General features: G+C 36.3%; 2 protein-coding genes across 8 annotated transcripts in view; both read left to right on the top strand.

Annotated features, from left to right (window-relative positions):
* Positions 1 to 2,550: 2,550 nt before the first annotated feature.
* The window catches only part of LOC143449416 (dedicator of cytokinesis protein 9-like), a 37,662-nt gene continuing 26,487 nt past the window's right edge, over positions 2,551 to 13,725 (top strand). For 5 of the 7 annotated variants that reach the window (XM_076949619.1, XM_076949616.1, XM_076949617.1 and 2 more), the window contains exons 1-13: positions 2,551 to 2,769; positions 9,376 to 9,492; positions 9,589 to 9,678; positions 9,795 to 9,908; positions 10,811 to 10,936; positions 11,090 to 11,233; positions 11,646 to 11,808; positions 11,920 to 12,095; positions 12,182 to 12,325; positions 12,579 to 12,671; positions 12,768 to 12,896; positions 13,007 to 13,144; positions 13,572 to 13,642. In XM_076949619.1, coding sequence (XP_076805734.1) covers positions 2,656 to 2,769; positions 9,376 to 9,492; positions 9,589 to 9,678; positions 9,795 to 9,908; positions 10,811 to 10,936; positions 11,090 to 11,233; positions 11,646 to 11,808; positions 11,920 to 12,095; positions 12,182 to 12,325; positions 12,579 to 12,671; positions 12,768 to 12,896; positions 13,007 to 13,144; positions 13,572 to 13,642 — 1,619 coding nt within the window. In that variant the 5' untranslated portion in view covers positions 2,551 to 2,655. Of the gene's footprint in view, positions 2,770 to 8,428; positions 8,619 to 9,375; positions 9,493 to 9,588; positions 9,679 to 9,794; positions 9,909 to 10,810; positions 10,937 to 11,089; positions 11,234 to 11,645; positions 11,809 to 11,919; positions 12,096 to 12,181; positions 12,326 to 12,578; positions 12,672 to 12,767; positions 12,897 to 13,006; positions 13,145 to 13,571; positions 13,643 to 13,725 lie in introns of those variants that run through there. The other 2 variants (XM_076949615.1, XM_076949618.1) reach the window with 2 other exon arrangements.
* On the top strand, positions 4,506 to 7,159 carry LOC143449419 (uncharacterized). Its single transcript, XM_076949623.1, has one exon. It carries the CDS (start codon positions 5,029 to 5,031, stop codon positions 5,785 to 5,787), a length of 759 nt encoding a protein of 252 aa, XP_076805738.1. The 5' UTR covers positions 4,506 to 5,028; the 3' UTR covers positions 5,788 to 7,159.

Here is a 13,725-nt window from a genome sequence, read left to right as displayed (position 1 = left end):
TTGAGTGAAAAAGTCACTTGTTTGAAATATATGAAATAACTATTAAGGTAGAGTTATATGTGTAGACCTAAGATAGAGTTTTAGGTGTTCATGGTTTATAGTGCAGCATGTAAATGGGTTATGACGGCAGCACTGGCTTAACTAAAAATTGTTGCAATTTTACCATTATTCAACATAGATGTTGTTGGTCAGAACTGTTAAAACATTTGTCCTTGAAAAAAATACTTGTTTTGAACTGTAAAATCGATTTTGTAAGCTGTAGCGATTGGTTTGTGTAAATTCATAAACCCAACTGTTGTCAATGAAGCATCCATAAATTCTTGCCTTTGGTTTTGCAACTAAGCCCTGTTGACCTCTGCCTTAAGTTCTTTTACTTGTGTAAATACGTAGTTAATTGTTTTTGTATACATCTGGTATATATCTATGCTGAATTACAAGTAAAATATATTTGTGTAATTTGATATAATTAGGTTTATTAAAATTAGTTAATTTACAGAGCAAATATCTTTGTTGGTGTGGCTGGTGATCTCACTTGACATGTTCAATGTGTTCAGAAAGAATAACCCATGGTTACCTAGGAGCTATCTTTTGCACATCAGTTTAACTAAATTATTGGTTAGCTTGAAATTTCAGATAATTTGAAGCAACTTTACCGGTCTCAGCTAGTTGCCTATTAAATTGCATGTAAACAATTAGAAATGGTCTTGAATTTGAAATGTGTTCTTTTGCTCCACAGAGTATAACTAATGCTTGTTATCTCAAAATTTGTGAAAAAAATGTTCATCGCGAATACCATGAAGTGGCAATTAATGCCACCACCATGAATGCAATTGAAAGCATAATTGCCTTTTCTCATTTTACATTCATATTCATTGTAATATAAACACCATGATGATGATTGTTCTTTGGTAGAGTTCGTAGAAACCTCAAACGTTAATTTTGCACTTTGCAATTTTATGTCTCTTCACCTTAGACACCTTCATCTTGGGTGGACTACAACATCTAATATATAAGAACCAAAGTTGAGACTGCCTGTAGTTATAAGTTAGTAGAGATACTGATTACACACAGTAGCAGAAAGGAACAAATGTACTGTGAAAAATTAAAATATATAAACTAAGTGAGATAAAGCAGTTAGATCAGTACAAGGTGTTTTCGAAAAGGTTGCTGTTACATACTTTATGATAGCCAACGACACTAGCCTGGGTGAGGATGGGTGTACTAGACCTAAATTGCTATAACAGTTAAACATTATTGATGCTACGTTTAATGCCTTTACTGCGCTGTGTGGTACAATGGTTGGTAAACTTTTCTTATGATAGTCGAAACTTTCTCTTTATTAATCAGTGAAGGCATGACATTACTATGAAAAGCATACATAAAGCAGTAATTATCACTCGCTAGTTGATAGATATTATCTGTTAAAGTTATTAGGAGTTAACTTTGATTAATGTTCAACTTAACTATGTCTTTTCTACAGGTTTTAGCTAGATGCTGTAGCTTGCAATTGAGAGACAGTTAACTAATGGGAATATGCTTGCACCATGAATGTTAAGTTGAAATAAGAAACCAAAACATACGTTTATAGGTGCAAACCTGAGTTGGAATCCCACTAGCAGACAGTTTTCCTAACTACCCTAAACTTAAGATCTGAATTATGGGTTATGAAGTTCAGATTCAAAGATTCAACTTTTAGAATTCATTGAAAATCGTGTCTCATCAGATAAGATAAAGCTTGAACCTCTTCTATACATGTCTGTTTATTAGTTTAACTTAGATATCCATTGTACACAAACTGTGGTCTGTGAATGATTTTACTATTGTTCTAGTCACAATTGGTGAAGATACGGTGTAGTGAATGTCTAGCTTAACTAAAATAAAAGGAAAATATGCTGGCATTCTCAGTATAACAAAAGAATTAATGCTAAGTGGGCAGAAGGTAAATGGCTATATTTTCCAGATGCTTGGTGTTGTGGTTGTAGTTACCTACATAAATTGAAACGAGAAAACAACATTAATAAGTTGCCCGGTAGCCTTCAAATTTAACCGAGCTTATCTTATAGAAGAAAAGAAACTATCACGCAGCCCACAGTTATTTGATTACAGGATATAATATGTGGCCCATTGCATTTTACTTTAAGATCCACATTTGGTTCATGGCCCAAAGTTTGCCAACCATTGGAATAATAAATAGTACTGCTTTTAGATCAGACAAATTTTAACCATGTTACTAGAGATGATCTACAAGAAAAATCTACATAAATATGTTGCTAAAAATGTATCTAATAGCCCCTGTCATGGTTGTCTGCCACCAATTTTGAATTGAGAATTTGAGAAATTGAGAATTGACAAACTATCATTCTACAGCAGTTGGTAGGCTGTTTGGTAAATGGTACTATAATTTTGCTATAAAGTTACCAAAAAATTATTCAGTGAAAATGGAAACATATTACTGTACCTTAAATTATTCAGTAAAATGTGACTACTGGCAGTAGCTGACCTCACCCAAGATTTGTTATTTTTGATGTGTAGACAATTTTGTTATTCAAAACATATTCGTTGTCATGCATAGGTTTGGACAACCCAACTTAGCGTAGATAAACTGATTCTTACTTGCTATGAAGTTAACACTATTGCCTGAATAGTTTTATTGAAATGCCAGAAACAAGAAAATTTGTTCAAGGCTTGCGGAGAAAAGGAACTGCCTCCAAACGACGAGAAAGTGCATCGCAAGCGGTCAGAAGCAGTATTTACTCTGGATATGATTTGGTAATGTCATCTTTGCTTGTAAGATATACTTAGAAATGATCATTTTGGTTAACATACGTATATATACCGTTGTAATTTGCATTCAATTTTTTGGTACACCAGTTGTTACCATGTTGCCTACCAGTTAGTTAAATGATATTTTTAAAATATAGCCACTACCTATGCATTATTTAATTGTGAAATTGTCACGTGTTATATATTAAAACGACTAAAAATTATAATTGGTAGAAAATGTTAGTCACTTTTACTGATACAGTAAAATCCGCATAATAAATCCATCTGCGTATTAAATCCAATTCGCTTTGGGACGGAATTTTTAGATTGAAATATAGCCAGATAATAATTCCAAAATTTGCTTTATAAATCCGTTTCATAATGATTTTTGTTAAAAAAAATTGTTTTTTACATTGTACAAGCTGTTCAATAATGACCATATTAGTAATACATTTCTTGGTATTCTTGTATTACATTTCAATCAGAAAGGGTGATGGTTTTTATTGACACACTGTAGTTACTATGAGCCAAAAACAATTATTTTTTGTGAGTGGCTAATAATGGCTCTTTTTATTGGTCACAATGGCTAATTTTTTTTAAAAAGCATCTGACAACCCTGACCATTCGGGTAATGCAACAACTCACCATTAATCAAGTCATGAATTGATTACATGATTTTTTGTGGTTTTAAAAACTTGCATGGATTATCTGGGTCGAAAATGCGCCTTATTTGTTGTTATAGTTGTTCAAATAAGAAATATGTCAATCTATCTCGTCAAAGCCTGATACAATCCATAGTTAAAAATATGAAACGAAGGTTGAATGATCATGTAAAAATCCCAAGGAAATAGACAGCAAAATCCATGATTTGGTTAACCTGTTATATACCCAGATATCTGACCTATTGATGAAATCGTTATATCTTGGAAATCTGCAGAAAAAAAGTTACCTAGATTCAACAAACAATTCCATCATGAAATCTGTGTGAACGATTTCCGTAACTACGTTGAAAATGTGGTACAAAATCGCTCAAATCAAAAGGTTCCTGATACAATACTAAAAGCAAAAAATATTATCAATACGATTGCTTTGAGCTCTGCTAGAACGAGGATTTTCGACAATGAATCTCATACATTGCGACAAAAGAAACTGCCTCGTCATTAATAACGTATCAAATCTTTTCGTAATAAGATTTATTGGGCTTCCCTTTAATTTGTGGAACGCAAAAGAATCGGTTAAAATGTGGCTAAGGATCAACCACTTAGCCGATGATACCAGAGTTAAACATTCAACTGCAGCTTCACATGCAATGAACTGTCTATATCAGGGGTGGGCAAACTACGGCCTGCGGGCCGAAGGTCCATTTTATGCGGCCCGCCGGCACTTGCAGAAACTCCTACTCATCACTTATTGTTTTAATTAAACAGGTTAATTAAACAGTGAACAGTTGCACAAGTCTCATTAACTTTTGTGATGATGATTGCATAGCTTTAAACGTAACTGAGTGTGAAATACAAAACTTGTGTTTAATATGAATATGCATTTATTTACACACCGGGTAAGTTTTCCTACTTTGTAATGAGAGTGTGCGGCCCCCCGGCTGCAACATTTTTTCAAATGTGGCCCTCAGTACAAAAAGTTTGCCCACCCCTGGTCTATATGGATGATTTAGGTAAATGAAATTATTACCTAAATATTTGTATTTTTTAATACCCATACAATGTGGAGAGCATCCTAGCAAAGATTGGTAATGGTATGATGAATGGGGAAGGAATGCCTGCAAGTTGGAGAAAGAGTGTGTTGGTTCCTTTGTACAAAGGGAAGGGAGATGTGAAGGAATGTACCAGTTATAGAAGCTTGAAAATGCTTGAACATGCAATGAAGGTTTTGGAAAGAGTTTTCGAGGAGCGAATTCGTGAGAGAGTTGAAATTAGCGAGATCCAAATGGGTTTTATGCCAGGAAAAGGTACAGTGGATGCCATGTTTGCTGTGAGACAATTGATAGAGAAATACGAAAAGGTTGGGAAGGAGCTGTATTTCGTGTTTGTTGATCTGGAGAAGGCCTTTGACCGTGTTCCCAGAGAAGTGATTTGGTGGGCATTGAGGAAGAAGGGTGTGATGGAACCAGAAGTTAGATCGGTGATGGAGATGGATAAAGAAACTGAGACATCTGTGAAACTCGAAGGCGAAATGTCAGAATGATTTAAGGTAGAAGTGGGGGTCCACCAGGGTTCAGTGCTAAGCCCATTGCTTTTCGTAATTGTTATGGATGCTCTGACACATGATTTAGAAACAACAATGGAAGAGTTCTTGTATGCTGACGATTTAGTTCTCGTAGGAGATAGCTGGAAAGAGGTGGAGGAGAAGTTTGTTAGATGGAAAAGCGCACTGGAAAGCAAAGGTTTGAAGGTGAACATCAATAAAACCAAAGCGATGAGAATTGGTAGAAAATCGTCAAGGGGAGTAGTCAGTACTGTTGATCCATGCGCAATTTGTGGGAAGAGAGTAGGGAGAAATTCCATTCAATGCAGAAAGTGCAAGTATTGGGTGCATAAGAGATGTTCAGGTATCAATGGAAGGCTGACTAGTGGAACGAATTACGAATGTGGCAGATGTAAAGGTTGTATTAGTGATGAAGAAGAGGAGAAATATGTGAAATTAGGAAGTGATGAGATCGAGCTTGTTAAGGAGTTTCGTTATTTGGGGGATATGATAGGAGAAAATGACAGTACTGGCAGGGCAGTGACGGCAAGAATACGCGCTAGTTGGAAAAAGTTTAAGGAATTGTCTGGTACACTCTGTGGCAGACTACTCTCTACCAATCTGAAAGGAAGGCTTTATAAAGCATGTGTAAGAAGTGTGATGTGTTATGGAGCTGAATGCTGGGCGATGAAGAAGGCTGATATCAGGCAAATGCAGACGACAGAAATGAGGATGATTCGAATGATGTGTGGTAAGACACTACGAGATGGGATTGCCAATGATGTGCTAAGAAGGTGGACAGGTGTTGAGGACATCATCTGAGATGGTTGGGGCACGTTGAGCGAATGAATGAGGAGAGCTTAATAAGAAGAGTACAACATAAGATGATTGAGGGAAAGGTGAAAAGAGGAAGACCAAAGAAAACATGGGAAGAAACGGTGAAGGATGATATGAGGAGAGGTTTGAAGATCGAGGATGCCATCGACAGAGGAAAGTGGAGGTGTCGCTGCAGACAACTGGTTGACCCTGAATTTTGTTTCGGGATGAAGACCAGGCCTGAACAACAGGCGAATGGAAGATGAATACCCATACAAAGAATAAGTTGACCTTCAACGTGGCTCTCGTATAACGCCCCCATCAACCCCAGTTGAGAAACCCTGATCTAAACAAACTAATTTTTGGCCACAAACAAACACATAAAGGTACAATTTTTTCTTGTCATGAGAAGTGGCTGCAAACAACGAAACAACCAGGGCTTTGGAGCCGGAGCCCCTGAGCCGTGCATTTTCAACGGAGCTGGAGCCAGAGCTCTTCGAGAAATTCAAATGGAGCTGGAACCAGTTGTTTGAAAAATAGCTCCGGCTCCGATGTATTTCATAAGATGCTATGCTACTACTATTGGCTAAATTCACATAATTTCACAGCAACCCTTCACAAAATTAAGAATTGTTGCCTCTTTGACGCCACCTTTTCTAACTAACCATGTTGCTGGGGATTTGACAGCAGAGCAGTCACATGTTCATAGCTGCAACCGATGGTAAATGAAATGTTTTGTGTTCATTGATTGTGCTGTTTTGTTTGTGATTATTTTGAAACGCTAGATATTCCAAATTGAGCGTTCATCCTTAAACCTCAGTTTTTTACGTAATGGAGCCGGAGCAGTGGTATCAATGAGCTCCGGAGCTGGAGCTAATTTTTGATAAAAGAGAGCTCCGAAGCTGGAGCAATTTAACATTTACACCTGCTCCAAAGCCATGGAAACAACGGGACTTTTTCCTGCCATATTCTGTGTGCGATGTACTTGTCAAATGGCATCTGTGGCAATTGCAAAGATTACCAATGCATCTCTTACTGTGGATGGAAAAAGTTGCAATCACGCTGTAATAAAAAAACTCCTGTCCAGGTTGCTCAGTTTCTCTTTCTTATTCCAGATAGCTCCAGACGTTACCTGCAGTTCTTTCTTCACCTATTTACAACATATCCTGGAAACTTTATCCAGATCTGTTTACAACTGGTGTATTTGTTACACTGTTTGCAATTAAACAGATATAAAACTGTCCTGATCTCTGCAAAAACATTATATACCTTCTTGACAGAGATAAACTCTTTGAATGCAACATGCAGATATGTACTGTATTATTGCGGTAATTTCTCAGATTATGCGCAAGTAGAATCTGACGTGATTGTGCACACTTGACTGGTCTGTGCTTATGCAATTTTTAACACTATTATTTACTCTAAAATAAAAACCAAAAAGAAACTGAAAATTCCATTGCAGGCAGAATATATTTTCCTAACAACTTTATGACTGAAAGTGGCATTTTTAATTTTGCAATTTTGATAAGCTGAAGTAGGTCGTCAGCTCTACAGTATTATCTTTTACAAGGAGATTGCTCAGTTTATAGCAAAAAATCATTTTATTTTGTTAATCTTAATTTCTGCAACAAAATAGCAATTATTTTGTTACAGTTACAGCTATTGTTAGTCAGTATACGTATAATTACATAATGTATTAGTTTATAGACAAGAAACATTTTGGGTACAATTTCAAATAATACATCTGACAATTGGACATCACAAAAAAGAAAATAAACATGTCTGCACTACATGCATCCTATGCTAAGGTCATGTTAACCTTCAGTTGATTCGCAACTTGTTGAGATTTTTGTTACTTTAAAGCGCAGTGCTCAGATTTGTAGTGTGCAGTAAACAAGATCAGTGAATAGCGCCATAATTCTAATCGTTTATTAGGATAATCGTTCCTGTGGCACCGACCACTGACAGACCTTTACAACGACTCATCATTAATACCTTCCATCATTTTTTGCTTTAATTTAAACAAGATTTACACTGCTCAAAGTGGAACTAACCACATTTTGTAATAACTAAAATTCTTGCTGTTTGGTTAACCATGAAGAGACTATGAGTCAAGTGATTTACCCAGAGGCATTGAAGGTTTTTTCTGTGTTACGCACTGTGCAGAAGTAATTTCAGAAGCGTCCTATAACTTTGACACTAGCAAGTAGGCAAGCCCTTTAAGTGTTGTAAATAGAGAAGGAATTTTGTCTGATGTTATGTCAACGTTTTCACTAACTACTAAATGTTTTATTGAAAAGATAGGTTGTCTCACTGTTTATGTAACGGGTATAAACCAAATAGTCATGTTGCAGTCAATTCATAACGGAAATGGTTAAATCCTGCATATGTTGCTCGTTATCCTGTCAGCTTTTATTTCAGCTAATTTCATTGCTAGTCGCCAGCTCTAGTAGATGCACTTTGGCTAGTTTGCTGTAATTAGTATGAATACGCTTATTTCATTGAGTGCTTGTGGTTTGAAACGTTACGCATGGTCAGTAATCCCCGCCAAGTTATGCTGAAGCGAGAACAAGTTTCAGCGCGACAACGGACCGGTTAAACCGAACTTGTATTGATAAAATGATATAGATCCTTTCCGCTTAACTTGTACGTATTACTTCATGCGCGTTTTTTGAACGATTTTTATTCCATTAGCAGCAGTGTGTTTATATTAGAGTAATCCTAACGCCGTTGACCGATTTTCTTGGTAATTACTCAAGGCTTCAGGGTATATACTTAAAATGCCCGCCATTCCACAGATATCCGTGGATAGACCAGAAGAGGATGTTGCTGTAGAGGTATTAATTATTTTATACCTTTGTGTAGCGTGGTTAAGGTTAACAGGTCTCTAAATTAGCAAACACAAGATGACTTGGCGTTGCGAATTCTATTAATAAATCGCCGCCTTTTTAGGTAACCAACAAACTTTATTGGGTTTAGTTGCTTTTTGGGCATTTCTCATTACCAGATAAATGAAGTTGTTCCTTGATGAACGTTGCGTGACAGATACTTCATCTCAAGTATACATATATTTCATCTCAAAACTTCATCATTATTTTGATATTTTATGAGCCTGCCCCCAAAGTAATATTTTCGTTTTTCTTTTTTGTTGCCATATATTCTACCAATATTGGTAAACCACGAGTAACTTTTATTTCAAAAGATTAGGTTTGGTTGATAGAGTAGTTCTGGCCAAACCACAAATTTGTTTAATTATAGCGAGAAGAATGTCGAAAGTTTTTGGAAATGAGCTTCAAAGGTATCTGCAGGCGAATTGTCGGTATTTTAATGAATCGAAGCACACAAATCCTTGTTTTTTTTCTGGGCACGCTTTGCTCAACCTGACAGATTTTAAGCTCTTTAACTAAGAGATTGGTTTATAACGGAAACAACGATCTACCAGAGTGATTCGTTCATCGAAACTTGGGGTTTCCTTGTTCCATCAAATGTTGAAAGGCTTTTGTTTACCAAACGATGTTTTCTTTAATTACTCGCTCTGCAGGTTCTTCTAAAATTTAATTTAAAATGTCCTCAATACACGTTTCTTTTTGATAGATTAAATCGAGTTCATCAGAGCCCGTCGACTATGAAGCATTCATTTTCCAACGACGATCAGAGATCGAACGCGACCCGCAGCGAAATCTTTTAACGTTTCCAAATGATGATGTTTCGGTAACTATTTAAATGAACGTGTGAACAAACAAACGAATTTTACGTTAACTACGCATATTGTAACCTAGATTTTGAAATTTATTTTGTTACGTGAAGGCGTCTTCAAAACCTCGTAGTCTGAGAACGGTATTAGACACAGTGCCACCAGGCGCTTTGAAGGAGGCATCCAGTTTGATGGTAAAAGAGGTAAGATCTATTTATTTCAATAAAAAGAATCATCATTGTGTGTGTTGTATTGTATTCCACGTACTGAAACGATTTGCATAGTACACAATTACATGATGTTTACTTGACTTCCGCAGTGCATAAAGAGCTATACCACCAAGTGGAACTCCATAGAAAAGAAATACGAGGACTATGCCGGAGATTACATGCAACTTCCTGGTAGCCGAGACCCGCCACACCTTCCCGAACAGGTATAATAATACGTCATCGTTATACCATGCATAAACATGACTAGTATGTAATAATAAGACTTTCCGTCCGAAATGACGTAATTGGGAATAATGTACTGAGTGCTGTGATTTTATGTTTATGTTCCTTTTTTCTTTAATTTCCGTCCGCTGCAACGTACGCCTTTTTAGATATGTCACGATACAGTCTGTAAGCGATTGAAATTTGTAACGGTCCATGATTTGTTCGCCAGGTCGCCCACAATCAATTAACAAACAAATTGAGCTACTTGTGACGAACCTTGCTTTGCGGTACCCTTAAATGTTTAAGCTGACGTAGAATATACAGTTAGTAAATTGTTACTAATTGGTGTTAAACGGTAACATGGTAACAATAACAGGTAACCTTTTTTGACAATCATGCCAAGCCCTATAGACCGCAACTTAATAACTATTGCTTCTTTAAGGTATTGTAACCTTTTATAATAGTTGCACTAACATGTTCTTCTTTATTTGCTTTACCAAATGCGTTCAAGGCGTTAACACACAAATAAGTTATACTACTATACGATTGCAAAATTCGAAAACCTATCAACTATTAAAACTATAATGAAGACGACACCACATCAAGCATCTTCTATTTGTACAGTGGGATTCCTTAAACTTGAATAGAAAGTACCATTTTCGCAATTTGCCGGTTTTGTAGCCACAAATTTTTCAGCATTTGCCTTTAAAATACATTAGTTTCAAAACTTTCATTTTAGATATTATTGTAAACTGGACTAACACTCTTGTTGACTTGCTACTGAGCAGTCAGCCATTGAGATTGCAGATGGATAAATGCTGGTTTCCAAACTAGCAATTAGATCAATAACTTTGCGCAAGTTTTACAAATGCTGCGTACTACGAATTTCCTTTGTTTATAGGTGTATGAGCTTGATGAAGAAACAGGCGTTGAAGATGACATTTCTCCCGTGCAAAAAGAAGGTGTGACAAGACGCGGTTGGCTTTATAAAGCTCCTGCATATGGCGTCGCCAGCATTTCCATACGAGTAATAACTTCTTATAATATTGCAAAACCGATTATAGTAATACGCTTATTGGTAAGTGTAAATTAAAAAAATTATTAGCAGACCTGGCAGGTGCCAAGTGCTAATTCACATGATTATAACTGTTTTATCACAATACTTGTATTTTTCTGTTAGTCCTTTAAAAGACGTTTCTTTCATCTGAAACAACTACCCGACAGCTCCTACATTCTTAACTACTACAAAGACGAAAAGATTTCTAAGGACCCGAAAGGGGCCATATACCTTGATTCGTGCATTGGGGCGCATATGGTGAGTTTGGTGAGTGCATGTTTGTTTATTATTTTTTTGCTTGCCTAACACTTGTGCTACATATTTGCGTTGGAATTAAGTTTTTCTAACACGCATGCGTATTACTAACACCTGTTTCGTGTCATAAAACGTCATTGCTTTAAAGTTTAGAGCAAGTTTAAAGTTTAAACTCACTAAGTTATCTTAATACGTAGCCGCAACAAATTAGAATGGTTGGTTAGATATATGGTGAAAAGACACCTAAGGTTTTTGTATGGATTAAAGCAGATTAATTATGGAAGATGTAATTTCGTGTTTGTCCAAATTAAGAATTAGCAGATATACGAAATGTCTGAATTACTTTAATATGCTTAATACTGATTCGGTGGCGATGCGTTGTTTTTGGAACGCTCTTTTCATTTAGTTAGGCGTTTTTTTTTAGACAACCAAAGCTCGTAAGCACTCCTTTGAAATTCGAATGCAAGATCAGAGTTGTCATCTTCTTTCTGCTGACAGTGAACAAGAAGCTACTGAATGGATTAACACAATAAACCAAGCACTTCGAAACACAATAGAAGCTCAAGTTTCTCAGAAAGAAAAAATCGGTAGTGACATAGTTTAAGGCTTATCCAGAAAAATATAAACGATAAAAATAAAATTTTTATTTTCTTTGCGCTTTCATCGTTCTTCATGTTATCTATTTCGTTTTTACCCAGATCAGGAATCAAAACATAATGGCGATGGTGGCGATTTGGGCAGTGTTAAGAGCAGCATGCATCCAGAACTCATAAAGTACGCTCGGGAGACTGAACAAAAAAATTCATTAGCCCGAAAAGAATCTAGGCAAAATGTTTTTAAAATTTTTCCTGATTTTCAAAACCGATATGACAAGGTAGGGCAACTTTGCATATAATCACTTGTCTTTGTTTTCGTTAGCAAATATCTGTAACACAAACAGTGAAATTTGTTGTGACATAGTCATCTGAAGATTTAAAAGCATGCACAATTACTCCACCATCGGCACTGAAAGCTTCTCATCACAGAATTATGGTCGCCTGTAAAAGCTTAAGTTTTAATTTGAGAGGCGTGGTCATTGATGGGGCAGAAGAACCAGTGACAAATGTGAGGGCATAATTATATTTTGGCAGTTATTACTTCGAATATACATTAACTTTTGTTTGTTATTTATGCCATAATTGCTATTATTCATTGTTAAAATCAAAGGGAAAAATATGACTATTTATACGCGCTGGCTTTTTTGAGGGATCCGGATACTGTGTTTTGTACTTTGGAACGAGATATTTTTAAGGGTAAATGAAAACGATGTTAGTTTGCAACCGTCACGGTATTGGTTCATTGGTTGAATGTTTGTCAGGTTGAACCTTTTTTTGTCACTTTATCTCTCTACGACGTTGCCAAGGGAAAGAAAATCTCGTCTGATCTTCACGTAGACCTAAATCATCCCCTGGTGAGATCTTGTTCAAAAATAAGGACTAATTAATTAATTATATTTATGCGTGAGAAGTGAGCCTCGAATGGTTGTTGCTTTCTTCGGTATATGTAGGTTCGGCGAATGATACCTGGTCGCAGCCCGACACATACCAAGCGTGCTTCCGCGACCACAGAAGAATTGAAAGCCGGTGAACCGATTCTTCAAATCGTAGAGCCGCAGTGGGTCGCGTATCCCAAACAGGTAGCATATCCATCATACACGAAGTATAAGTAATCAAACTTCCGTAAATTATTTGCTTGCACTTCTGTTTTGAGCTTGGAATTAATTTTATATCATTACACTCCTTGCAGGGTATATTTTCCGTCACCAAGCCGCACAACGAAATTTACCTCGTTGCCCGAATAGAAAAAGTACTTCAAGGGAGCATAAAATCGTGCGCCCAGCCCTACATGAAATATGAAAATGACAGTCATAAAACTGCCGCCAAGGTGGGTTGCGTAAAGTTTTCGTGATTAACCTTATTCTTAAGGATTTGCTTTTTTACAAAAATAAGTTATAAAAGACTAAAAGCAGACATTTCGATAGATACTACATTAATTACAACATTGTTACGTTTTGATATCTATACTTGTGCGAAAGTTAATTAAAATTTGGCTGGGTGTATTTTAAAGATAGTGCATTCAAAAGGGTTTCTGCTTAAACGTTAACCTAAGTAATTACAGACTGAATAATAAATAATCAACCAAACTAATCTATCACCAAAACTAACTTAAACGGTTAAATCTCAATCCAACGGTTAGTAATTAATTTTAGCTATCTTTCATCCTAACTGTTTATATCCGGCAATGCAGTCTGCCGATGAAATAAGCACAACGCAAAGCAAAATGTGGTGGTAACAGTGTCTTTGCTTTTCAGGTACTGAAGCATGCCAAAGTGGCATGTCAACGTTTAGGACATTACAGAATGCCCTTTGCTTGGACAGCAAAGTAAGTTGAGTAGATCGATAACAATGATATGCTTACAGATTTAAGAGTTACATGGGATTTACGCGCATTCGTATGAAATCTTT

The sequence above is a fragment of the Clavelina lepadiformis genome, chromosome 3, assembly GCF_947623445.1.
Source record: "Clavelina lepadiformis chromosome 3, kaClaLepa1.1, whole genome shotgun sequence".
In the NCBI taxonomy this organism is placed as follows: domain Eukaryota; kingdom Metazoa; phylum Chordata; class Ascidiacea; order Aplousobranchia; family Clavelinidae; genus Clavelina; species Clavelina lepadiformis.
The sequence above is the reverse complement of the archived record's forward strand: the minus strand, read 5'-3'. Positions and strand labels throughout refer to the sequence as shown.